Source organism: Eptesicus fuscus, chromosome 13, assembly GCF_027574615.1.
Source record: "Eptesicus fuscus isolate TK198812 chromosome 13, DD_ASM_mEF_20220401, whole genome shotgun sequence".
Classification (NCBI taxonomy): domain Eukaryota; kingdom Metazoa; phylum Chordata; class Mammalia; order Chiroptera; family Vespertilionidae; genus Eptesicus; species Eptesicus fuscus.
Window position 1 is genome coordinate 53,622,226 of NC_072485.1, and position 27,671 is coordinate 53,649,896.

Below are 27,671 nucleotides of genomic sequence, written 5' to 3' on the forward strand. Positions count from 1 at the left end.
AGGACATACACTGAGTGGCCAGATTATTATGCGCTCAGAGATCATAATAATCTGGCCACTCAGTGTATATATGCATAGCTTCAATTTAAAATTCAATTTAACACCTGCCACTTGATTTTTAAATCAAGAGAACAGTTCTTAAAGGAAACCTTCAAATCTTATGTGCTCACATATACATAATTTGAACAAACAAGAGCCGTATCCTAGCCCCAACCAGTGTACTAGGTTGGAGTTTTGTCCTGTACTCCAACGGGTGGTGGGTTTGATGCCCAGTCAGGGCATGTATGAGAAGCAACGGATACATATAGCTCTTTCTGGAACCACACAATTCTCATTCTGCTAAAACACTGCCATATTATAAGATCAACATGTATGAATCACTGGTCCACAATTTTCTAAGGGAAAGAAACACAAATCATACTTCTAGTTAAACAATGATTTTATTGCTCGAGTACATAGGTATTTTATGCAACCAGTGCAGAGGCTGTGGACGACTCGCTGAAAAGGAAAAAAAGGGGGAAGGGAAAAGACTGGGTTAATACAGGTCCTCCACATTCATTCATACAATCTCCCAGCTAATGGAGTTATTTCCAAACAGCTAAAATAATCCCAATGTATAAAGTGCATCAAACTGCTGAGTTCTTGAGTCAGTTTACTGTGGCTCAAGCATAATGAATTAAAGATGCTCACTCAGACATCCAAGGAAGAACTGGCCAACATAAGGTAAAACCTTTCTGGTGGAAACTGCGAATGTTTGGAAATCAATCATCATAGTGAGCAACTGATGCAAAAATAAAGACAACATAAACACCTCAGATCAGTGGCACGAACTGGAACTTGATCAACCACCTGGAAGTGATTCAGCCCAGCTGGTGTGGCTCAGAAACCAAAAGGTTGCAGTTCAATCCCTGGTCAGGCAGGGCACATGCGGGCTCGATCCCAGATGGGGACCCCTACAGGGAGGCAGCCCATCGATGTGATGACTATCCCCTTTCCCTTTCTCTCTCTCTAAAAAATATCAACAAAAACTTATTTTAAAAAGTAAAATAAATAAACGAGATTAACAGGGCTTGTTCATGTTCTAAACCAGGGGTTCAAACTATGGCCCTTTGCTTGTCTTTGCAAATAGTTTCAATGGAAAATGGCAACATCCATTTCTTTATGTATCACCTATGGCTGTATTCCTGTTACAATGGCAGAGTTGAAAAAGCAGTTGAACATAGAGCCATGAGCTAAAACATTACTACTATCAGTCCTTTTACTATATTTACAATCTGGCTAACTCTGGTTCTTGTAACAAATAAGATTGATACTTACTATTTCCAATTGGGGGGCAGGACTCGTTTGGTCTTATAATATCGAGCCAACCGGTGAATACGGCTCTCGATCAGAATCAGACGGAATTTAGCATCCTTATCCTAAAAATAAAAATTGATAGAATTCAGGAAAACCACTCAAAACATTTTAACATTAATAGAGAACAAGCTCATGTTCATGTGGTACATTAAGTCCTTAAGGGAATTTAAGGCTTCCTTCCACAAGAATGATTTGTAAAACTCAACCAACAGCTCAACATTTTCAACCATCTGAATATACTGTAACTAGGAGAGCCAAACCTCCTCCAGTCTCTCCTGGTAGAATATTAATTCTAAACCACCTTATCTAATTCAAATTACATTTTATTGAAATAAGTTAGCACAAGCAGTTCTATTCTCTTACCTTTCTGTTCCTCTCAAGATGTTTTCGAACTGCAACAGCTTTCTTAATTAAATGGTAGAGATCCTCAGGAAGATCAGGAGCAAGTCCTTTAGACTTAAGAATTCTCAAGATCTTATTGCCTGTCACAAAACGTACTTGTGCAACGCCATGCGAGTCTCTCAGGATCACACCTGTAAAGGGAGCAATCCTATATAATAAAAGTGTAATATGCTAATTAGACCAGAAGTCCTTCTGGACCTTCCCCACTAAGCCAGGGCTGCGAGTGAAGCCCAGGTCCCGGGGCGCCAGAGGGAAGCCGGTGCCAGCAGCCAGGGGTAGGAAGGCCTACTCTTGCATGATTTTCGTGCATCAGGCCTCTAGTATATCATAAATTCCCACACCAAACACACATCCTGGAGCATGTGACATCCGGGTTCTGAGATCAAGTAGCTTTTCAAGCTTCCCGACTGTAAAATGGGACTTACTTTTATATTTATGCATCACAGAAACCAATGTGAGAATTCACGCAAAGCTCACTCAGACATCCAAGGAAGGTTTACCCAACACTAAGGAAAACCCTTCTGGTGGAAACTGCGAATGTTGGAAGACCATCATCATAGTGAGCTTGCTAGTTTAAAGGACATCAAAGCTATTAATAAGATTCCAACTATACATTTGCTCAATTAAAACCAGCTAATGTTTATTAAGAACATCAGATATTCTTCCAAAAATGTAAAGCCGCCGAAACCGGTTTGGCTCAGTGGATAGAGCGTCGGTCTGCGGACTGAGGGGTCCCAGGTTCAATTCCGGTCAAGGGCATGTGCATTGGTTGCGGGCACGTCCCCGGTGGGGGGTGTGCAGGAGGCGGCTCTCTCATCGATGTTTCTAGCTCTCTGTCCCTCTCCCTTCCTCTCTGTAAAAAATCAATAAAATATATTTTTAAAAAAATGTAAAGCCACTTGCAAAGTCACACACAGCTGAGGGTCGAACCACACCTAACTGAGGAAGTGTGACAAGCACTCTTGAGTAGCCAATAGCTGTGTGATTTGAGGTGTTATGCAGCCACACTGTGCCTCAGTTTCCTCTGCTGTAAGATGGGGAAAACTACTTGTTTACTTCAAAGCACTGCTGTCAGAAATCACAGGCCAGGATATGTAAAGTGCTCAGAACCATGCACTCGGCGGAGTAGCCCACAGTAAATACTCATTAAAATCTGGAGAACGTCTTGATAACTTCACCGTCTAAAGAGAACTTCAGAGTTCAACAAATGAAGATTAGGTCTGAGTCATCAATAGTAAAGGCAGGAAAAAGGATAAAAGGTTTTCAAGCACATTTGGGACACATTTACCACCACCACCACCACCGCCACTCCTTCCGGCAAGTTACACGAGGGCGGGCGGAAGGGACCCCATTAGACAAAAACACGCACCGATTTGTGAGGGAGTCAGGCCCTTCTTGGCCAGTTTGTAGATCTGCTCCTTCACGTCGTCAGACGTCAATTTCAGCCACTGTTTGCAGAAAAGAAAGCGGCCTTAGGATCACAAAGCTGGGATGGTACCGGAGCAGGGCGGTCCCTCCACGCTGGAAGTCGCGCTCCTCGCGCACAGATGGCCCCCACCCCGCGCCACTTCCCCGGAGCGACAAACGGTGCGCCTCTCCCCGACCTCCCGGGTCCCTGCAAGCTACTTACGGTGGGGACGCTGCGGCGGTAGGGCAGAGCCGACTGGGACAGGCCCTTCCTGGGGAGAGAAGCAGTCTTGGGATGAAGGGGCGCTCTGTGCCACAGCAGCCAAGGCCATCATCCCCTCGACCCGCTGCCCACACTCGGTCCTTCCCCCCCATCCCCGCGGCCGAGCCCTGCACCCCGCTGGGAAACCCGAGCTCACCCGGGAGCGTGCATGCGACCCATGATGGCGGCGGACTGGCAGTGGAAAAGAGAACGTGAAGTGGAAACGCCGCAGGAAGCCACCCAGAACGCAGGAAGTGACCTCACACGTCCCCGCTTCCTCGCACGCGGGAGGCGGAGCCACACTGCGTAGCCCTCAGCGTCCGCCTGACTACATATCCCGAAATGCACTTCAACGCGGTAGTGGATTCCTGATCAACAGGACTACACATCCCGGCATGCATCCGTCTTTGAGGCGGCTCGAGGCCAGAGCCGGAAATTAAGTCCGCCCGCAGCCGGGACTGCGCGTCTGAAGTTGGTGCCGGCGTCCAGATCGTGCAGGTTGGAATCCCGGACTAGGAGTGGGGCCTGGAGACCGCTGCAGTGGTTGGTGGACTTTCCCTACACTAGGAAAGGCCTTTATCCGCGCCCCGCCCCCAGCGAATTTGGGTCAGGTCAATTACGTACTTAATTACACATGAGTTTCTTAAGTATTGCTTTGAATGACGGGCCTGCCTTTAGCCCCCTGACATCCCAGTTATGTCTTGTAGTGGAAATATTGAGGGATATCTATGATGTAGCCAACCCCACTGCTGGATTGTTTTGAGAATTCCACTCTGGTTAAAAAAAAAAAATCAGTACAACTTTCCTAATAAGGATATAGGAATGTTGACTAAAATATTTATTTATGGAATAGAAACCATAACAGTTATTTCAAGATTTCTTTAGTCATGTTTTAGCCCTCCACTAGTTTTTCACATTATCTGGCAATGTCTGTATCAATAACATCAAAGTAAAATATGTATTTAAATGTGTGTTGAACTTTAATCAAATGGTGTCATATCCCTATTGCCTTTACATGTGGCATGCTTTTTTTGAGAACTTTCATAAATTGGAACCTGATTTTTTAAAGACAAAAGGGGAAAATTACTTTCTAAAAAATTGTCACTGTTAGCACAATTAGAGATACCATAATCAAATGGTTTTTAAAAATTGATCGTATAGCCTTTTAAAATGAGTTAAAATTCACATTCTATAAAATTTGCTACTTTAAAGTTTATAACTCAGTGTCTTTTAGTACATTCACGAGTAATATTCCATTGTATGGATATATCACTTTATCTGGGCATTGGTTAATGGAAAGTTGGTTTATTTGTACTTTTTGGTCATTATGAATAATGCTGTGAACATGTGTGTACAAGTATTTGAGTACCTGTTTTCAATTCTCCTTGAGAATTTATATATATCTACACACAGTATATAAATTGCTGGGTCATAGAGTAACTATGTTTAACTTTTTGAGAACTGCCAAACTGTTTTCCACAGCAGCTGCACTGTTTTGCATTCCCACCAGGAATAAATGAGGCCTCCAAAACCCTCAAACTTTTTATTCTAGCTATCCCAGGGGGTGTGAATTAGTAACTCACTATAATTTTTGTTTGTATTTCCCTAATGACTAATGAAGTTGAACATCTTTTCAAATATATATATATATATATCTTACCTTATAATAGACAAATATGCAAATTGACCGCACCTTCGCTACGCCCAAGCCACGCCCACCAACCAAGCCACGCCCATCAACCACGCCCACCAGGAAACCGTTACAGGGATGCTGGGGCCTGTGGCTTTCCGGGCGCCTGCTCCGATCTCAGGGACCCGGCTGGGGTGCGGTGCGGCGGAGCCCAAGGACCGGAAAGCCGCCGGGGCTTTCCGGGCCTTGGGCGCCAGCCGGGTGCGTGCTCCGATCGGAGCAGGGACCCGGCTGGGGTGCGGTGCGGCCGAGCCCAAGGCCCGGAAAGCCGCCCGGGGCTTTCCGGGCCTTGGGCGCCAGCCGGGTGCGTGCTCCGATCGGAGCAGGGACCCGGCTGGGGTGCGGTGCGGCCGAGCCCAAGGCCCGGAAAGCCGCCCGGGGCTTTCCGGGCCTTGGGCGCCCGCCGGGTGCCTGCTCCGATCGGAGCAGGCACCCGGCTGGGGTGCGGTGCGGCGGAGCCCATGGACCGGAAAGCCGCCCGGGGCTTTCCGGGCCTTGGGCTCCGCCGCACCGCACCCCAGCCGGGTGCCTGCTCCGATGGCAGGAGCGAGCCGACCTGGGGGTCTGCTCCTGCAATCGGGTCGCAGGGACGCTGGGTGCAGCTGAGCCCAAGGCCACCGCCCAGGGCCAAGCCCGGACCCTGAAAGAAGGTAGAGGGCAGTGGCCACAGCCAAGGCCTGGGTCCCCGGTGCCGGCAGAAAACTGGTGCAGGCAGCCAGGTGAATGAAGGTCTATTGCACGAATCTTCGTGCAAACGGGCTACTAGTATATATATATATATATATATATTATTGATTTCAGAGAGTAGGGAGAGGCAGAGAAAGATAGAAACATCAATGATGAGAGAGAATCACTGATCGGCTGCCTCCTGCACACCCCCTACTGGGGATTGAGCTCACAACCCAGGCATGTGCCTTTGACCGGAATCGAACCTGGGACCCTTCAGTCCACAGGCCGATGCTCTATCCACTGAGCCAAACCGGCTAGGATGTGTTGAGTATCTTTTCATGTGATTGATCATTTTGGAGGAATGTGTATTCACTCATTTGCCCATTTGTGTCATATCAGATATATGATTTGTGACTATTCTCTCCCATTCTGTGAGTTGTCTTTTTACTTTATTAATAGTGTCCTTTGATACATAAAATATTTAAATTTTTATACAGCCCAGTTTATTATTTTTCTTTTGTTGATTCTGTTTTGTGTTTTTTTTAATTTGAGAGAGCGGGAGAGAGAAGAGAAGAGAAATATTGATCAGCTGTGCTCTGACGAATGATTGAACTGGCAACCTGGGCATGTGCCCCAACCAGGAATTGAACCCACCACCCCTTGGTGTGTAGATAACACTCCAACCAAGCCACACTGGCCAAGGCACTTGTGCTTTTTGTGTCATGCTTAAGAAACCCTTGTCTAGTCCAATGTTACAAATATGCACACTTGTTTTCTCCTAAGTTTTATAATTTTAGTTATGTTTAGGTCTTTGATCCATTTTGAACTAATTTTTGTATATGTTGTAAGAGTTTTTTTGCATGTGATTATCTAATTGTCCTTTGTTGAAAAAACAATTCTTTCCCCATTGATCTTGTCAGTCTTTCCTGGGTCATGATTCAAATAAAAAAAAAAAAAATAACCAAATAGTTATTCTAGAAATGAAAAATACAACCACAAATATTTAAAAGTCAATGAATGGGTTAAACAGTTAAAGAGAGTAATAATTGAAGAAGTCATACTAAATTATTCAGAACTGAAGTTACTGATCCATAGATTTAAGAATTATAAAATGGAAAAAAAAGTTATATGCATCTAAGGCACATCCTAGTTAATACATATCAAATAAGATTAGACCTAAGATATTAACTGTTGTAGGTATATGATGGAATCATACATGGAATTCATTCTACTGTTGCCTAATTTTGTATGTCTAAAATTTGTATGATAAAGTGTTTTGAAAGAGTAGAGGTGAAATAAAGTAGGTTTTCTGACAGAAACTGAATTTATCACCCCCTCAAAACTGGCTCTGATTGTTTAAGTTATTGCTTTTCCTGGTTTCTGCGTATTAAAGAATCTACATTTTCCTGTTGTGTAGGTATGTCTATAACATGGTTGTTACTACACGATTTAATCCACACTAATAAAAGAGGAAGATGCAAATTGACTGTACCTCCGCGACGCCCACCAGCCAATCAGGAGTGTATGCAAATTAACCCAATGAAGATGACGGGTTAATTTGCATACACAGGCACAGAGCGAAGACTGAAGCCTGAAGCCTGAAGGCTTGGCTCCGCTGCGACCCGGGTCCCAGGTGCCGGAGGAAAACCGGTGCTGGCAGCCAGGGGAAGGAATCTTCGTGCAACAGGCCTCTAGTATTTAAATAAACTACCAAAGGCCAGGGACCATACTCACAGAAGCATTTCAATTCTGTGAAATGGTGATGGGACTCTGGGCAAGTGGCAATCCAGATCTTCAAAGAACCACACTTAGAAATTAGACACACTGTATTTGAACATCTTTAGGGGCAACTGACAGGTCAGTTCTGAAATTCAGGATTATATGAACCTAATAAACTCCTGGGTAAAATGCAAAGAACAGCAACAGTGAGCTCAAAGTTTGGAACCAAAAACAGTAATATGGTGACGAGGAAAGAATTGATAGCAGAGTTCCTTTATTCCAGAAATATTTTAATAAAATTATAGTACAGTTATGAAGTCACGTCCAATCCACTGAATATATTCAAGGTATTAATAAAAAAAATTATACATCTTTATTCACTACCTTAACATAATTAAAGTATTTGGTTCTTATAGATCAAACTAACTGCCATATTCATTCATATTTGCACCTCTAGTCAAACAGCATGTAAGTTAATCTATAAATTATAGTAGTGTGGCTTCAGTCCTTTTTGATCTGCAGTCTAAGTATCAAAATTGAATGTTTTCTTTTTTATATGCCATAGTACTAGAGTCCTAGAAAAGACTCATTAACCAATTTAAGGCAAGATATTGAAACTTTTATTCAACATTAATTTGAAAAGATAAAATACTTTATCAAAGACCATACATGCCTTAACATTTAGAGACCTATTGACTCTTTTAAAGGCAGTGATAAAAATATCAGTGCAAGTTCTACATTGGGTTCCTCAGTAGAGAAAACAATAGGTTCTGGGAGTAAACCATTATTTTTCAAATCCCAAAACACTCCAAGAGGAAAGAATTCTTCTGGTGCAGGACTTACGTATAGTGTAATTATTTTTACTCAATAAAGATAGATATAAAACGTGATTATACTTACAAATTAGTGTCTTGGCTAGCTTGTTTAAACTTTTGTTTGATTTACTTGAATGTAAGCTTTAAAAATGATTAAAAAACAACTGATTTAAAAATCTATTGATAGTAGCAGTGCAAAGAAGTGCCCCAGTCCCTTTTTTGGTAAGGGCTGAAGATGAGCATTTCACAAAGAAATAACTTATATTAGAATATATGTAAAGTATGTGTGTGGTGTTTTAATGAACAAAGAAGGCACAGAATGAGTTAAATTAAGAGAAAACATCACCACTTGTTCTTAACTCTGGTTAACTGTACAATATTAATCATAATATACACTTTTAGATAAGAATCCAGATTTCTTATAATTGAAAAGTGACCATATTTTCTAGCTCTATTATTTGTGCTAAGAGGCACTGCAGTAACAGACTGCAAATAGGCAGTATACAATGAGTCCAATTAACAATGACCTTTTACCAAAACAGTACTTTTACAGTGGCTAAGTGACAGCTTGTGGAATGGAATTAGGTATCAAAAACTTAAGTGAAAATATCTACTACTTCTTTACATTTGAAAAGCTACTTACACATGCTATCCGGAAAAAAAATAAACAGTGGTGCTTTGATGTGCATTTAATTATTGTATTAAATAGACAACACATTTAACATTTAAAAAAGACATTCATATATCATACTCATGGGGTTTCCTACAAATGGACCATTAGTGTTAGGCACCAAAAATTTCAAGTTTTTCTTTTTTTTTTTAGCCTGTCCCACTGATGCATCCTCGACTCATCTATTTCTGCTCTGCAGGTATCACCATGTACATTAAATATTTGCACAGTTCATAAAAATTCTGTTCTGGACAACTAACTTGCAGACTGTCCTTTCTGTGTTGGTATTCTACATTGCATATTTTGTCAGTTATCTCACAGCACCCAGATTGTTACAATCTATTATCATTTAAAAAGTGACTTTCTGTTTTAGCCATGAGATTATATATACATATTTACCCAAACTAAACACAAAACTGTTTGTGAAGTTGAATAATTAATAAAAATGAATCTTATTCTTAATGGTTACTATAAATGATTTCAATCATGTCCCTTATGATTCTAAGTCACATTATATTAAGGAAAATAATTTAATGTACAATGTTTACAAATGTAAGTAAGACACTTACAAAATCAACTCTGCCATAAAAGTCTACATTTTAATTCAGTATGGACCCTAGGATTCTTGTCCTGGGCCCATTGTGAAGAGTCTGCCCTACTCATTGGAGTTCTTCTACCGAACAGGAATGGGGACATGGGTAAACAATTTTCACTTGTTTAATGAAGGAGTGGAGTATAGATACGTGGAAGTGAAACTACCGAACTCACACTCCTGGGAATAAATGTAGGACTACTAGAATAATGGAATGATGGAATTTAGTGTACAGCTACATTGATGGATCTCATTCAATTACCGGATAACACAAACATAAATTAAATGGCTGACTTTAACTAAGTCACATATCAAAAGTAGAGAAAATGATCTTTCTGTGGGAAAAACACTAGTAAGTGTAAATAACTTTTTGTCTTGAGTAAGCTGAAAGTGAGTGAAAACTACTTACTAGTTATCAAGTCAGAAAAAGTCAGAATGAAGTGTCAGGCAAACATGAAGTTAAGGCACCATTATTTACAACTTCAGTAACTTCACTTCATTCTGAAAAAGGCTTTAAAGACATGAAAAATAGAAAGCAATGTTATTTCCCCCTATGTTTATAAACTACTTAGTAGTTCGTAACATAACTATCTATAATTTGTGCTTTGCTTTTCGGCCCTGTGAATAGCAGCTGCATTTGACTGTAACATCTGCACCTTTCCTTTCCTTTGGTGTTTGCAAACATGCACAGTGGTAAAGGCTATAGAAGGTGCAAAACAGGAAAACAAACATGCTGTGTCTATGAAAGAAACAATGAAAAAAAGACCAAACTAAAGCTTTTACTCTGAATTACTTAAGAGAGGATTAAATTGTTCAAGTCTTTTGCAGACTTACTATATATTAAGTTTAGGGTTTACAGCATTCTACATAATAACTTTAAAATGGCAATGGCTTCAACAAACTCATAAAAGTTAGTTATGTGACTATTGGTCCAACACGTGTGTTGAAATGCAGCAAGTACATTTACTTTATAATTTCTATCCAAGTATAAAAATACTATACAAAGTTCTCAAGTTTGTGTGTGTGTGTGTGTGTGTGTGTGTGTGTGTGTGTGTGTTTATAACTATTCTACTTCCAAAGCTCAGTAATTCACTAGCTTAGAAATAGGTTGCTGCAGTCAGCTGATACCACTTAACTGTCTCTTTGCTCAAGTTGAAATCTTTCAAAGGCAGGGTTATTCCACCCAAGAAAAAATTCTCCCGCAGAGATTCTGCACTGAGTACACTTAGTTGAAGTTCTCTCTGTCTTAGGGTTTCTTTGCTATATCCACTGTACACAAGCTACAGCAAAGGCAAAAAGAAACAGAAGGTTACACATTATTTCTTTGAATTCTTGGATTATTTTAAGTAAAAACGAGGTCATTAGTCAAAGCGACTATAATTAATGACATTGATTATGACACATCTGGTGGAATTTGTCTCATGCTTTAGATACACATTTTATATTTCAGGAGTCCTGAATTGTATTATCAGTCCTCTGAGAGTCTGACATAGAAATGCACAAAGTAGAAAATTATTATGGCTTAAAACTAAAAACATGGTCTTTCTGAGATGGACTATGGGGAAAGGCAGCATGCACTAAGATGATCTAATGAGAATAGAAGGAAGCAAGTTGAGACAGCATAATTATAAGTATTTTACCAAAAAAATGAGGGATTAAAATTTTCTTTTGTTGTCTTTTTTCTGTTGGATTTTATATACCACGAAATGATAATTTCTAATTATCCATAATCCAGTGTGAACTCATCAACTACAAATGTAATTCACAGAAAATCTGGCGTGTTGAAAAGCTACTCTTTTTCAAATACTACATTTAACACTTAGAATTTATTTTCCAAGAAAACCTTACCATAACTTCTGAGAAACATTTCCCTGGTCTAGTTCTCACTGACTTTAAAACTAAAAAAAGGACCACATTTCATTTTCTTTAAAGCACAACACTAACTAGAAAAAAAGCCAATACTGCCTTTTGAGAATGATATGAATTGGTCTTCACCAAACATTTTATATTCTTTTAATGGGCTGAAAGGATATTCTAAGGTTTTAATAAATTCATGAAATAGATGAAAATTCAGAACTATTTGCTTTCAAATCTCTATATAGACATTTTGTGTGGATGTAATGTTAATGTGCACAAATGAAGTAGTGTTTATTCTAAAGAAGCAGTTAACTAAGAGTTAGTGGGTTTTAACAGATGAGGAATTTTACAAGTTGACCATGAGTAGCCGAGCAGTCACAGTTCTGCTCCATTCTGTTTAGCTGATGCCTGCTATAGTTTAAAGCACTCTATTTCAAGAGGGTTGCTGAAACTAGTTAGAAGGAAGATGATTTTGAAACCACATCCTATCAAGCAAAGATAAAGGTACTGAAGATATTTTAAAAGAATAAACAAAGGACATTTAAACTTCAATTATATGAAGGGCTGCCATGTAGGAGGAAAAGAAAAGTTTTGTGTGGTTCCAAGAGGTGAAACCCACAGGTGCAAACTCTAGGAAGGGAAGATTTCAGCTCAGTAAAAAAAATAATCTGAGAGTTGGAGCTGCCCAAAACAAATTGGATGGCCTGGAAGTACTTCAGCACAGACTGAACAGCCCCCCTTTTTGAAAATGTAGAAGGGGTTCAAGCTGGAAGGGTAGTTGAATAATGGCCCCTAAGATCTTCTTAAAACCTAAGGTCTATGATTGAGGGTTCAATTCTGCATCATTTTGTGTGTGTTTTAAAAAAATATATATTTTTTATTTCAGAGAGGAAGAGGGAGGGAGAGATAGAAACATCAATGATGAGAGAGAATCTTTGGCTGCCTCCTGCACACCCGCTACTGGGGATTAAGTTGCAACTCAGGCATGTGCCCTTGACTGGAATCAAAACAGGGAACCTTCAGTCTGCAGGCCGACGCTCTATCCACTGAGCCAAACCGCTAGGGCTGCATCACTTTGTTAAATACCAGTGGACTGCTACTGACTGACTTTACTAGTACAACAACCAATACCTAAAAATTTAAAATCTCAAAATAACAAATCAAGGAAATTTTTAGAAATGATTTTAACTTACCATTTCATTGAATGTCGGGTTCCTAGTTTTTCGTGAAATTTTGGTTTTGCGTTTAGATGTTTTGTGGGGATCTGGAAGTAGGTATGTTTTGACATATGGATTTGGGTCAGCCCCATCTTCAGTAACCTACAAAGAAAAGCATTCCCTTAACAGTAATGCTTCCTACCAAGGAATGGGTTTCCTCTACAACCACTAGTATTTGTAATCACTCACAAGATCTTTGATGTGCATCACCATGATGAAAAGAGTACTATTTCGGTAAGAGACAGATAATTTCACTGATCCTCCTATTTGGCCTGGGGTAGGACTGAAGGGTCCCGCATCTGAAAATATAAATATGTTAATCTTATTTTTATCTTACTTGCAGTGGTTCAAGCCACAACAAAAAAATTTTTGCTTTAACTCCAGGACCATGTGAATGTGCAGTAACAAAGGGCAAAGAACCTGGTAGGCCACAGGATATATATTTCTTTAGTAATTACATTCTATTAGGAAAATTATGTTTATCTAGAAATAGACTAGCTTAGAAAGAATACCTCCTCTCATCACACTGGACCACAGCTTGCAACCCCACCATGATTCCACCACATCCACGGATTAGTTACAGACTTGAGGGCCATAAGGAAGCCGTGATCTATCAATAAAGAGAAAAAAATATTCTCACCTGCAGACCTAGCTATTCCTTCAGCTTTCTCATCACGAAGTAGAGGGTGAAAAAACGTACAAACAAGATCACACTAAGAAAGAAGAGGAAAAAGATCCATTAGCTTAAGTACTATGTAGCACAAAAATAGTATGTTATTTTTCAATTAGGACAATCACCTCTGCTACATCCGTTGAAGCACTCATCAAACTCTGTAAATAACTGTTTAACTCAATTTTTCTTTTGGCTGCTACATCTTTTATGTGCGTTCTTCCTAGAACCATTCTGTTAGGAAAGCTACAAAAGAAAAACAGTAACAAGTGGGATTTAAATTATTTCATCTGGAAGTATTTATAGAATCAAGTTCAATATTTACTTAGAAATACACTTTTTTATATACTTAAATACAAACTGGATTCTTTTTTTTTTTTTTAAATATATTTCATTGATTTTCCACAGAGAGGCAGGGAGAGGGATAGAGAGCCAGAAACATCGATGAGAGAGAAACATCGACCAGCTGCCTCCTGCACACCCCCCACCGGGGATGTGCCCGCAACCAATGTACATGCCCCCAACCGGAATCGAACCTGGGACCCCTCAGTCCGCAGACCGACGCTCTATCCACTGAGCCAAACCGGTTTCGGCACAATGGATTCTTAATCCACTATAAAGTAAATTTTGCGATTTCTCTTCAAAGTACTGGAGATGAAATAGTTCAACTATCCATTATCCTTTTATGAACCCTGGCACAAAAGGTGTGTTGTTTTTCTAATTTGCTGTATTTTAAACTTATTTTCTATTTATTTCTTCTCATGATTAATCATTCACAGATATTTTATGCAGATCTTAACCTCCAAAATAATCATTAACCAGCCATAGCTATTGTAGAGACCGGTAAAATTCACAAATGACAAAGGCCCCAAATCAAGATAATCTTAACTGTGCTTATTTTGGTGGCAGTGGAAAAATGTCTGAATCTAGTATTGCACATGGAAATAAACTCAGCAAAATTAAAACTGAGGGTCTCTAAAAGGTATCAGATACAAAACTAAACACTAAGATTCTGACTAACAATCTCAATGCCTCAGCTCTTTTTTATCCAGATGAGCTCAGTATGATCATAATAGATTATTTCTGCAGTTATTTAAAATCTGTTTTTTTAACACCAAGATTCCAAATTTTATTATCTTGTGTTGCTTACTATGGTAGAGACAGCAAATTTAAAGCTTCCACTATAATTAGAAAGCTGGAAAATCCCAAAATTTAAGTTTAAGATTTATTTTTAAGAAATATGTTTTTGATTTTTTTTAGAGAGGAAGGAAGAGGAAGAGGGAGAGAGAGAAACATCAATTGGCTGCCTTCTGCAGGGGATCCCACAACCTGAGCATGTGCCCTGACCAGAAATCAAACTGGCAACCTTTTGGTGCACAGGACAACGCCCAACAAAATGAGACACACTGGCCAGGGCAATTTCAGATTTTGATCATTTATTAACTCATTAATCAAAAACTTATAGTTCCTTGTTTTAACCTAGTACTGTATTAGGCCCTTGTAATATAAAGGAAAAGTCACATATGGTTCATAGTATCTTACTAAGTATTAACACAAAACTTTTAATCTACACTTAATAATAAATAAGTTATTTTCTATAAAAAAGGATTAATGTACATGAATGGGAACATACCCTGGTAACTTCCAAAGTGGAAAAATAATACTGAGCTTGTTGTGCAGTTCCTGAAATTCATCAAATGTCCGGAACACAAATGATGGCTCAAGCTGTCCTTCCCTCAAAATTCGGACTACATAAATCTGAAGAAATCACAACCAAACACATTAGATTCATAATAAAACCTTTCCTGACAGAAAATATAGTTTGATCATTATATACACTGAATGGCCAGATTATTATGGTCTCTGAACACAATAATCTGGCCACTTAGTGTATATCCTACATAATAAAAGGCTAATATGCAATTGTCCCCTCGACCAGGAGTTTGACCAGCAGGCAGGCCGGTCAACTGCCCATGTCCCCTCCCCCTGGCCAGGCTGGCTGGACCCCACCCATGCACGAATTCATGCACCGGGCCTCTAAAATATATATACACACACGCACTGAGTGGCCAGATTATTATGCGTTCAGAGATAATAATAATCTGGCCACTCAGTGTATAATCCAAGTGCTTTTAGCTTGTTAATATATGTCCCCAATAGAAAACAGCAAATATAAAACTCATTTATAGCACATCTAACAACATTCTAAAAAGTGATCTTACAGAAACGTGAACTGGAAAGTGAAGTCATTTTATTTCCAGGATTAAATAAAATAAATTTATTTGCCAAATTTATAAATATAGTACATTTTCAATGAAAATATTAATAAGTTCATTTAAGAGAGTAAATAAGAAAAAAAAGCAAAATTTATGACAGCTGGGGTATGAGGGAAAACTTATCTTACTGGATATTTAAACTATTACAATATCAGAGTACTTTAGAGAGCAAAATATTGGTGTAGAGCCAGCTACAGCTACAGAAGAAATTCAGAAATATGTATAAACTTAGTGTATTTAAAGGTGGCATAATAAATCATTGGGGTTGGGGGAGGACTGCTCAATAAATGGTGTTAGGGTAAATGACCAGTAAACATACAAAAATTTATTAATAAAATAGGTGAAAATTTAAATAGCAAAGTTGCTTTCTAAAATTTATCAATCTGTCAAAAATTTAAAGACCGACAGTGCCACAAAGTTTTATCCACAAAAATATTACCACAAGGGTGAATAAAACAGTAAAAATGATGATAATGCTATACTATTAGGGAGGAAGCACAATGAAGATCCTGTCTTTAAAAAACAAACTGTGTGTGTGATAACATTTCATCATCCCTGAAGAGTAGGATAAGAACTTAGAAATGATTTTAACTTTACATGCTTCTATATTGGTTGAATTTGTTACAATGAGCAAGCTTTACCTTTGAAATTAAGAACGAACTGAAGATAAGGAAGGAGAAAAAGCACTACCCTTTTAGTCTTGTCTCTGAAAAGAAGAATATCATTTGTCCCTCATGGTTTTGGAGCAAATCTACCAAGAAATAAATACCAAAAAACAATTAGGGAAGCCCCAAGTACATTTATTTATTTTTGGACCATCCATGGAAGAAAGAAGTATGAAAAGAACAAATGCTTGAAACTTCAGTAGAGTCAATGAAAGAAGTGGAAAAGGACAAAAATAATGCAGGCACCAGTCTCTACAAATCAAACCAAACTTACGTAATGTTTATCTGGGTTGTATTTCTTATGATAAGTGAAAACAGAGACTTCCTTGATTCGACCATCTTGTCTAAAGGAGTATGTTTTGGGTGAAAATGAAAGGATGGGTTCATCATTAGAAGGAAGACCAGAAAAACGCAGCTGAGCAAGGTTGTGAATGAAGAAGTTAAACTTGGTGGCAATGCTTCCCAAGCTGGATTCAATCAGCCTACAAAAAAACCCAGAAAATGTGTTAACAGTAAATGTTCATGAGAACACATGCTCAATTCTTTTAACATAATAAAAGATGAAAAATATTTTCATTCCTTTTAAAATATTAAGCAGACTCTCACTCTGTCAAAGATCCCCTTTGTTCTATAAGCCAAAAATCCATTAAAATACATCTCACCCCAACAAAAATGTTAGCACAAGAGTCTCTACTCCATTCAATCCCATTGTCTCCAAGAAATTATGCTTTTATTTCTTGAGCCCACTGGGGTCCAATACTAATTAAAAGCTTTTAGCAATAAAAGATGACTGTTATAATGCCAAAAGATGGTTTTATTATTTTAGTCCCTTGTAATAAATCGGGATAGTGAGAGCTAAACAGGTTTAGGAGGAAGAATCCAGAGTAATTCCAATTAAAAAAACAAATCTCTTTTATCAAATAGTAGAATCTACTATCAGAGTCCTTCAGATAATCACGACTTCCCTCAATTGGGTGGGAAAAGAAGTTTCGACAGGATGGGGAGTTTGGTGAGACTCAATTAGGAAGGCAGACCTGGATAAAACACTGTAGGCAAGCAAAGGAAAAAGAAGTTTCAGAACCAGGATAAAGGATCCAGAAAGAGAAAAAGGATTCAATAGGGAAGTGAGAAAACCTCATACATCTTTATGTTTGCCTTGCTATGGAATAAACATTGTGTCTCCCAAAATTCATGTGTTCAAGCCCCAATGGGTATGGCCTTTATGGAGTTAGAAATTAAGGTTAAAGGTAGAGCCCTGAACCAATAGGACTATTCTTCTCATAATCTTATCTTGCTCTTGCTCTTTCTCCCTCTTTCAGGAAAAAACAGTGATGAGATAGTAGTCTGCAAGCTAGAGTCCTCACCATGAAGCAAATCGGCTGACACATGAATCTTGGACTTCCCAGCCTCCAGAACTATGAGAAATTAAATTTCTGCTTTTTAAGCTACCTCACCTATGGTATTTTGCCAAAGCAGATCAAGCAGACTAATATATGCCTGCTTTATAGCCTTACCCAGAGGAGCCTACGAAACTCTTTAAAAAACAAAACTCATCAATACCTAAATTATCAGGATTAGTTTGGAAGGCTATACAAAAGTCAGCTTCCTTCAATTCAATTCAGCCCAGACTCTTGAGACTAAGGAAGTCTAGTACAGTGTTTTCTACCTCTTCTCCAATGAGAGGAAGAAGGCAAGAGAACAAGGAGAGAACTGACCAAATTGGTCACCAGACATTTAGAACATATTTGTCTTTAGAGCAATAATGACAAGTTCAAATGCAATCAAACAATTTACTACAGCAGTGTTGCAGAGGATGCTGTTTTAAGCACTTATGATATCCATAAAAATTGTATTTGGCATTGTAGAAAATGTGCTTCACAGAAATAGTTCATAAATAGGATTTTTATAATTGAAATCATATACTAAATAAAACTTGAGACCATGCCTTGAGAGAAATAAGTTTATTTTTAATGTTGCAAATCCTTTATACTTATTTAGTAAATAAACTTGACAACCTACTATTTGCTAATACTGTGAATCAATTTTTCTCCTGTAAATCAGAATTTTGATGTATAGCATTTGTTTATACTAAGGAAAACAAAGCTAAACTGTGTGCCTTCTCTAATATACTTAAGCATGAATTACCTAGTAAAGAAAATTGTTGCTTCTGCATCTGTAGTTTGGGGCTGAAGTGCATCTCTAACATATTTCAAATCTTGAATACTTGTAAGTTCTGGTAACCCTGAGGGAATCATCTATAGGAAGGGGAAAAAAAAAAGTCTGTGAGTTAATTTTTTTTAAAGTCTGTTCCCCATTCTTCCCTAAAAGCTATCCAGGTAATCAGAACTAAAGTGAACAGAAACGATCACAGTTTTGGGGAGTTTATGTTTTAAAATTTAAGCGAGTCTCTTATTAATGAAAAAAATTGAGGAAATGAAGTTAATTGTTGGAATTCACAAAGTCAGTTTATGGAATATAAATTGTAAAATCCAGACAATTTTGTGTGGAACTCTTTTTATATTAATTTCAGTCACAATGATCATAGTGGTGTTTTTGGTTTGTTTTTACTTAACATACACTGAGTGGCCAGATTATTATGATCTCTGAACGCATAATAATCTGGTCACTCAGTGTATATATACATATATACATATACATATACATATACATGTACATGTGTGTGTGTGTGTGTGTGTGTATAAAATAAAAGAGTAAAATGCAAATTGATCATCACTCCAACACACAAGATGGCCGCCCCCATGTGGACACAAGATGGCCGCCACAAGATGGCCAGCAGGGGAGGGCAGTTAGGGGTGACCGGACCAGCAGGGGAGGACAGTTGGGAGGGTCAAAGCTTGCAGGGTAGGGAAGTTAGGAGGGACCAGGCCTGCAGGGGAGGGCAGTTGGGGGCAATTAGGCCTGCAGGGGAGGGCAGTTGGGGGCAATCAGGCCTGCAGGGGAGGGCAGTTAGGGGTGACCACGCCTGCAGTGGAGGACAGCTGGAGGGGACCCAGGCCTGCAGGGGAGGACAATTAGGGGCGACCAGGCTGGCAAGGGGGGGAAGTTAGGGGTGACTGGGCCAGCAGGGGAGGGCAGTTGGGGGCGACCAGGCCTGCAAGAGAGGGCAGTTAGGGGTGACCAGGCCGGCAGGGGAGGGCAGTTAGGGCAACTGGGCTGGCAGGGGAGCAGTTAGGTGTTGATCAGGCTGGCAGGGGAGTGGTTAGTGGTTGATCCCACTGGCAGGTAGAAGCAGTTAGGGGCAATCAGGAAGGCAGGCAGGTGAGCAGTTGAGAGCCAGCAGTCCTGGATTGTGAGAGGGGTCCCAGATTGGAGAGGGTGTAGGCTGGGCTGAGGGACACACACCCCTACACGAATTCATGCACCGGGCCTCTAGTGTGTGTGTATGTATGTACCAGCCTGGCCAGCCTGGCCTGGGGGAGGGGACATGGGCAGTTGGCCAGCCTGCCTGCTGGTCGAACTCCTGGTCAAGGGGACAATTTGCATATTAGCCTTTTATTATATAGGATATACACTGAGTGGCCAGATTATTTTGCATTCAGAGATCATAATAACCTGGCCACTCAGTGTATATCCAGAAAAGTACAGAAAACTTAAATGTACAGTTTAATGAATATTCACAATCTGAACACCCCCAGATAAGATACAATACATCTACTGGCATCCCTTTCCGTTACTATTACTCCTCACTTGCAGGGTAACCTGCCACTTTTTAAAACATATTTTCTAAAAATGGTGTCTGACATATTTCACACTGTAGCAATTTTTTAATACGCTGGTAATAATATATCTGACATGTGAGACTATAGTAAATTTTACTCCAAAATCACTATATCCTTTTTGTAGTTACTAAAATACAGAAACATTAATATACTAATAAAAGTAATTAAATGCTTGTAAAGAACAATTACCAGTGACAGGAGGTTAAGAAAGAGGTTTGTCTGCTTTCTTATCAAATTATAGGCTTGACAGCAGAGGTCCACAAATAACTGGAAACGAATGGTGGGCTTTTCACCCCCATTAATGACATATGCCATATCAGAGGTCAGCACAAAAGGAGCCCGATCCCTATTTAAAAGGAAAGTACATACAAAGTGTTATTTACAGAAGATAGTGTTATTGCTATTACATGGTTATTGAACTAAGCTATCTGAGCCATACCAATTTCCAAACTTGGTATAAGACAGTTTTGAATTTCCTTAATTCTTAAAAATTCACATTTTCAGGAAGTAATAATCTAATCTCATCACTTAGATAGAAATTATATATGAAATCTTTCCCAAGGTGATATTTATAAATCCACACACTCAGAAATCAAACATAGTTATAGTTACAAACATACAGAGAGAAAAACTTGGTACTCATTGACATGATACAAATGGGAACATTTCCAATTCGGTACCAGTAGCTAGACAAAGTAAAATAGACCTAATTCATTTCAGCAAAGGTTATACACACTCATTCTTGTGTCATCTCCTAGGATTTTTTCATCCCCCGTTTTGTTCAAAAAGAGCTACAAGACAAAGAACAGCAAAAAAAAAAAAAAAAAAAAAAAAAAGCAAGGCTTGGGACATTAATTTGTGAAATTGAAAGTGCCTCTCTTTTCCTCAGCAATAACAGTAACAGTAGTAGTACCTTTTGAAGCTACCAAACATCTGTGCATGGCCCAAAAACTTCCCAAAGTCAATGTGAAACATGTGTCCTGTGCTTCGAAGCATTATATTGTCATTGTGTCGATCACAGATGCCTAAAACATAGGTGGCTACACAGCATCCAGCACAAGAATAGATAAAATTCTCAGAAGCCTATAATAAAGATATAAAATTATTTTAGGAAAAAAATTATTTTAAAGGAGGCAAGGTTACAAAGATTAATGTAATTCATCCCTCTCTGAAATTACTGTTGTAATCCACATTCTAAACAGCCGATAAGTTGAATTATGGTAAAAAAAAAAAAAAAGGCCAGTTTTTTAAAAATTCAAAAACAGAAACACCCTTCTAAAGGTGGTTATTGCCCCTTCTCTCAAGCTTTGCCCTGTCACAAGCAGCGATGTCACCAGGACCTATGTAGGATATGCACTGCCTTTGAACATCTTTTAAGCACCGTGTTTGTGGAACCCTGCTCCTCACAGGCTCTGCTGCTTACCACAGGTGGTAACATTGAGACAAAGATTAATCTGAACAAAAGAATATTTTTCTGGTTTTTTTTGTTGTTTTTTTTGGGGGGGGGGGGGGGGTTGCAGGGAGAGCATGTGTAAAGAGAGTCAACTTATATCTTTAAACATCCAATAATATAATCAATGTATTTGGTTGCTCAGTTGGTGACTCTTTATGTGTCATCTGTTATATTTCTCAAAGCTGGACACTAGTCCTGCCTGTTCTGGGATTAAATTACTAACATAATATCATATAGGATACAGCAAGATGCATACAACAAATATTTTAATCTAAAGCATGTGCATTTAGTTTATTCTCAAGACACAACATTTCTGGCAGTCATTTGGTTCTACATGTCATGTGGCTAATTTTTTGTTGTTGGTAATCCTCACCTGAGGATATTTTTTCCATTGATTTTTAGAGAGTGGAAGGGGGGAAGGGAGGGAGGGAGAGAGGGACAGAGGGACAGAAGGAGGGAGGAGGGGAGAGAGACACTGATTGGTTGGCTCTCGCACATGCCCCGACCAGGGCTAGGGATCAAACCTGCAACCCAGGTACATGCCCTTGACCAGGAATCGAACCGGAGACCCTCCAGTGCACAGGCCGGAACTCTAACCAGTGAGCAATATAGGCCAGGGCCATGTGGTTAATTTTATTCCATAACCCCCCAGAAATCATTACTGATGGAGATGATAATAGCAAATGTTTACATAGCACTTATCACAAACCAGGCACTGCACTACTCTCTCTTTCTCCTCCCCTGCCACACTCACAGTATATGTGTGCATATGTGTATGTATGTATGGATGGATGTATACATTAACTCATTTAAAACCTCATAACAAACCAATGATGTAGGGACTACTATTACCATTTTACATATGAAACAGAAACACAGAGAAGTTATTTACCCAAGATCATATAATTGTTAAGTGGCACAGCCAAGATTCAAACCCAGGCAATGTGACTCCACTATATTATATTCCCCAAATAAAAGAGCCAAATGCATAAAAGGCACTCACTGTATGTTACGTGACCATTATTTTGTGTCAAACAACTTACCCAGAATCACACAAAAAACCAGCATTACTATAAACAAGTATTGGCATCTGCTGCACTGCTTTCCCCAACCCATAAAGAAAAGGAAGTGTTTTTAGACATTTTAAAAGATCAACCAAATTCCTCTACTTTATTTTCTTAGTCAACAGATAACATTTGTACATATCTATCTGCAAATGTGATATAGCCATTATTTGACATAAACTAGGCAGGCAAATGACATCACCACCATTGAAAGTATTCTTGAGTCTTCTTTCAGCCAATTTAGGATCATTACAGGCCTTATGTCCTAAGAGATTTTCCTTTCCTCTTATGTAAAACAAATGCATACTAAAACAAAAAATTCATGCCTCCAATAATAGCTATAGTTATAGAATGTGGTCTATAAACACTTTATATATCTCAATTCATTTAGTTATCATAATAACCTATGGTATTTTATTACAGCCACAATATATACTATAATACCACGAAAATATAATACTGTAACACTGTATAGCAGATATCACTGAGGCACAAACAGGTTAAATAATTTGCCCGAGGCTACATAGCTGGTGAGTGACTTGGGACCTGAATTCAAGCCAGAAAGTCTGACCCATAAACTTGTTCTTAATGACCACATGATGCAGCCACTCTACTCATTTCCATAACTTTTCCCAAGACCTCTGTGAAATATAACATTTTGGATTATAAAAATAGCTGTTTTACTGTCCTCTAAATACATGTTTGGAAAGTGTTTTGGGTAATTTAGCATTGGTTTCACTCAGATTCCTGCCATTAAATGCATTCTGTTTTTATATTCTTCTCTTTACTTGGAGAAATATACTGTTTTCATAACTTGGGCTCAATGGCTGACACCAGAGCTGAAAAAGAAAAGCACTGAAGACCCATGTAATACATTTTTAACAAAGCTATTTAGAATAAGGAGATAAGCTAATCACCTTTTCATATTCCTCTTCAGAGGGATTGTATTTCCTCAGCCACTCGGCAAGCGGTTTATCTTTAAAGGATCCAGTCACACCATATTCCACTTGGATTTTCCTGAGGGTATCTGAAGCAGGAACCAGCTCCACCATGCCTTAAACAACAAAACATTAAGCTATGTGAAAATATCTTCCAAAAGTAAACCTTTAAAATATTTATAGCTTTCAGCTCTGGCTAGTGTGGCTCAGTTGGGTGGGCATCGTCCCATGCAGTGAAAGGTTGCCAGTTTGATTCCCAGTGAGGGCACATGCCCAGGTTGCAGGCTCAATCCCTGGGCATGCAGGAGACAGCTGATTGGTGATCCTCTTTCACGCCGATGCTTTTCTCTCTCCCCCTCCCCTCTTCCCTCCCTCCCTCTGTTTAAAATGAACACATGTACATACACACACACACCCCACGCATCACACATATATTTAAAAAGCTTAGTACAGAGAAGAACATAAAGTAAGCACTCAATCATTAGTTAGAAACAATATCTATATAATAAAAGCCTAAGTGAACATTATGGTGCAACGACCAGAACAGCCGGTTGCTATAATGCGCACTGACCACCAGGGGGTTGACGCTCAACGCAGGAGCTGCCCTCTGGTGGTCAGTGTGCTCCCACAGGAGAGCGCCGCTCAGTCAGAAGCTGAACTCACGGCTGGCGAGTGCAGTGGCAGTGGCAGGAGCCTCTCCTGCCTCCGCGGCAGCGCTAAGGAGCAGCGAGCCGAGTGGTAAGTAGCAGTGAGCAGGCGGGCGGTAAGGAGCGAAGGGTCCCAGACTGCGAGAGGGCATAGGCTGGGCTGAGGGACAACCCCCCCCACCAGTGCAGGAATTTTGTGCACCGGGCCTCTAGTAAAAAATAAGAACAATGTGATTGTCTCCAAAGTTACATGGAATTCCATAAAAAGAAAGAGATTCAAGTATTTGCAATAAGTGTGTGACAGAAAAACTAATCTACTAAGATGGTAGGCAATTATTGAAGAATCTTACTTGATAAAATTTCCGTCTTACAAGACATATGAAAAACAAACAGCAAGAATTCTTAAATTGACTGGATTTCCTTTTTGACAAGATAAAATTTGTCAAATTTTATCTAACCTGAAGGGGGAAAGTTACCAGGCTCTCATGTGGCTCTCATGGATAAAATAGCGAAATGTGGAGTGGTTGATACCACAATGAAATCAATGAGTAACCAAATAAAATATAATACCCACAGATTGAGCAATCACTTGAAGGGAGATCTCTAGTGACTCTGCCACAAGGGTTGGTGCTTGGCCCTTTCTTAGTAAACATGTTTTCAAATGACTTAGCAACAAAATATCCGTTCTTCAAATCCATTCATAACACAAGCTAAGAGGTTCAATGACATAACAAAACTCAGATTTTAAAAAGAACCAACAGGCTGAAAAGTAATAGATCAAATATAGTAAGAAAGTTAATAGTGAATGTCCTATACTTGGGTCTAAGAATCAAAATGTACAAGTACAGAATAGCTAAGACATGGTTTATCAGAAGATGGCACAATGGTTTTATTAGTTAACTAGAGGCCTGGTGCACGAAAATTCGTGCACTGGGGGGGAGGGACCCTCAGCCCAGCCTGCACCCTCTCACAATCCGGGACCCTTTGGGTAGGGTCCCTAGGCCTAGCCTGAGATCAGGGCCTATTGGGGCTTTCCTTCCCCCAGCTGCAAGCAGCTGGCCCCACACCTGCCGCTGCCATTGGTGGCCTCCCTCTGCAGGGGACAGGCTGGGGTATGATGGCTTGGCTGGCCTGGGCCTCCCTCTTTCTTTGCTGGGGGTGGGGGGAGCAGGGCCAGCCCTGCAAAGGGCTATCTGCCTACCTGATTGCCCCTAACCACTAGCCTGCCTACCTGATCGCCCCTAACCACTTGTCTGCCTACCTGATCTCCCCTAACCACTCTGCCTGCCTGCCTGATTGCCCCTAACTGCTTTCTTGGGGTTGAGGCCAGCCCAGCGAGGGGCCATCTGCCTACCTGATCTCCCTTAACCACTGGCCTGCCTACCTGATCGCCCCTAACCACTTGCCTGCCTGCCTAATTGCCCCTAACTGCTTGCTTGAGGGGGGTGGGCCCAGGCCGTGAGGGGCCTTGGTGGTCTGGTCTCTGATCGTTTCGGTCATGACGCCTCTGGCCTTTTATTATATAGGATAAGCTCCATTTATGTGACAATTTGCCCCCCATTCAACATTCTACAAAATCCAGGTGTCATTCTTAGAGTCTATAAGTCAATCACTTGAGCCCTTTACAAAGAAAACAAGGTGATAAAGTACTTTAAAGTCACATATAACAAATCGCTGAAGAACTCGAAACTTGGGATCACAACAGGTCATCACCAAGAAGGATTTGACATTACATGATAGCCTATGAATAGAACTGGAACTGGGTTAGAGGAAACCAGGACTCGGTTCCCATTCATCTGAATACAAGAAAGAATTTTACAGCTATGAGAGCTATCCAGGACATAATGGACTATCTTAAAATACAGTGAATTCCCTTCACTAAAGACATTTAAGCATAAATTAAATGGCCAATATTAGAAAGATGATTAAATAAGATAATCTTTCAAGTGTCTTCCTAGTGGCTATGATTAGAAGCTGTAAAGCATTTCTCATTTCCACTAACCATAGGTGATCTTTCTCTCCTTTAAAACCCACAGCATTGCCTCTGTAATTATTCTTAGAGCTTTTAGTTTACTAAAGCATTTTCTAATTACTTGCATATGTCTTCAATTGCTTCCCTCTAAAATATAAGCACTACCTGCAAATAGCATTCTGCAGATGGTAGATCCACAACAAACATTTGTTGAATAAGAATAGTGATAATGGCTGTGATTTATTGATCTAATAATACATCAGTTACTAGGGTATTTTACATTCATTATCTCATTTAATTATCACAATGTTTCTAGGAGTGTAGTACCATTATTATTCACACTTAACATATGTGGAAAGGAAAAACGTATTCAATAAATAATAAGATGAAGTTTGTTCTTAGTAGAAAAATACTTTGTAACCATGATTTCCTTTTGCAGTAATGAAATCAGAGTTGGCTTCTCTTAGACATGGCCTTCATTATAGGTCAAAAGCTAAAGACCACAAAGTTCTTGTTGGGTCAATGAATAAACACCTTTGGTTACTGCAAAGCATTTATTAGGACTACTCACTGAATTATTTAATCATGAGCAAATGAATCAATAAAACAACACTAAATTAACTTAAGAAATGGCTGAGATCATAATGCACCAGCATCAGAATCCTTAGGGCAGGGACACTGAGCTAAGTTCATGAAGAAAAAAAAAAAGAAAGAAACACAACACCAGGACACAGCTAACAAGTTTACCTCGATCTCTGCCTGTTGAGAGACATTTGAAAATCACCATCCTCAGATCTAGTCCTTCTTTAAGCCAGATTTTGTCCATAATTTTTATCATCTGTAAAGCTAACATATCCTGCCGAAGATCTTCACCAACCTTAAAATCAAGAAAACAAAATGAAACTTGTACCTTTCCGAAAGACTCACATACTATAAAGGAGGAGAGGAGAATAGTGAAAAGAGTGAAGAATGAGATTAACATCAACCAAAGATCTGTATGCATATATGGGCACAGATGATAGGGTGGTGAAGGCCTGAGGTGGGGGGAAGATTCCAGGGCGGGGCTGGAGGGCATTAATGGGGGGGAGGAGAGGGGGACATATGTAATACTTTCAACAATAAAGAATTATTTTTTTTTAAGAATGAGATTAACATAACCGCCTTTTAATTTCTCTGCAGCATTCTAGAGACAGTTACTTAACTTCTTCATGTCTAAGTTTCCTAACTGTACACTTCAAAGGTTGGGTTTTATGGTTTGTGAATTATATTCAATTTTTAAAAAGAGTAATATGGCCCTAGCCAGTTTGACTAGGTGGATAGTGTCGGCCTGTGGACTGAAGGGTCCCAGGTTCAATTCTGGTGAGGGGCACATGCCTGGCTGCTCATGCTGTTGCAGTTTCGCACTACACAACTTTAGGGGTACCATTCACATAGTCTGTGTGAAAGGCATTGCCTGGAATTATGATGTGCTCAACCAGCATGGCAGCAGCTCTAACCCACAGATGCATTTATTCTCAAATCTGTTTGGGAACAGTTTATGTCAGTGACAACCTTACACATACTTATTCAAGTTAATTAAATATTAAATAA

At 39.6% G+C, this 27,671-nt stretch overlaps 2 protein-coding genes and 2 non-coding genes across 4 annotated transcripts in view; all 4 read right to left on the reverse strand.

The window, feature by feature from the left end:
- Window positions 1-421: 421 nt before the first annotated feature.
- On the reverse strand, window positions 422-3,682 carry RPS13 (ribosomal protein S13). Its single transcript, XM_008150992.3, has 6 exons — window positions 3,585-3,682; window positions 3,389-3,437; window positions 3,128-3,206; window positions 1,720-1,889; window positions 1,318-1,418; window positions 422-498 (listed from the first exon to the last, which is right to left on the reverse strand). The coding sequence occupies exons 1-6, from the start codon at window positions 3,605-3,607 to the stop codon at window positions 465-467; spliced, it is 456 nt and encodes a 151-aa protein (XP_008149214.1). The 5' UTR covers window positions 3,608-3,682; the 3' UTR covers window positions 422-464.
- On the reverse strand, window positions 687-777 carry LOC114234971 (small nucleolar RNA SNORD14). Its single transcript, XR_003621150.1, has one exon. It is a non-coding gene; the product is annotated as a small nucleolar RNA SNORD14 (small nucleolar RNA).
- On the reverse strand, window positions 2,232-2,321 carry LOC114234972 (small nucleolar RNA SNORD14). The gene has a single exon (XR_003621151.1). It is a non-coding gene; the product is annotated as a small nucleolar RNA SNORD14 (small nucleolar RNA).
- A 5,149-nt stretch (window positions 3,683-8,831) lies between the features above and the next one.
- PIK3C2A (phosphatidylinositol-4-phosphate 3-kinase catalytic subunit type 2 alpha) overlaps window positions 8,832-27,671 on the reverse strand; it is a 92,636-nt gene continuing 73,796 nt past the window's right edge. The window contains exons 22-33 of the mRNA XM_008150990.3: window positions 26,829-26,958; window positions 23,442-23,578; window positions 20,921-21,090; window positions 20,197-20,353; window positions 18,413-18,522; window positions 16,542-16,749; window positions 14,960-15,084; window positions 13,455-13,572; window positions 13,297-13,369; window positions 12,846-12,955; window positions 12,633-12,758; window positions 8,832-10,862 (exon numbers count right to left, since the gene is read on the reverse strand). Of these exons, the coding sequence (XP_008149212.2) occupies window positions 10,680-10,862; window positions 12,633-12,758; window positions 12,846-12,955; window positions 13,297-13,369; window positions 13,455-13,572; window positions 14,960-15,084; window positions 16,542-16,749; window positions 18,413-18,522; window positions 20,197-20,353; window positions 20,921-21,090; window positions 23,442-23,578; window positions 26,829-26,958 (1,647 nt within the window). The 3' untranslated portion in view covers window positions 8,832-10,679. The remainder of the gene's footprint in view (window positions 10,863-12,632; window positions 12,759-12,845; window positions 12,956-13,296; window positions 13,370-13,454; window positions 13,573-14,959; window positions 15,085-16,541; window positions 16,750-18,412; window positions 18,523-20,196; window positions 20,354-20,920; window positions 21,091-23,441; window positions 23,579-26,828; window positions 26,959-27,671) is intronic.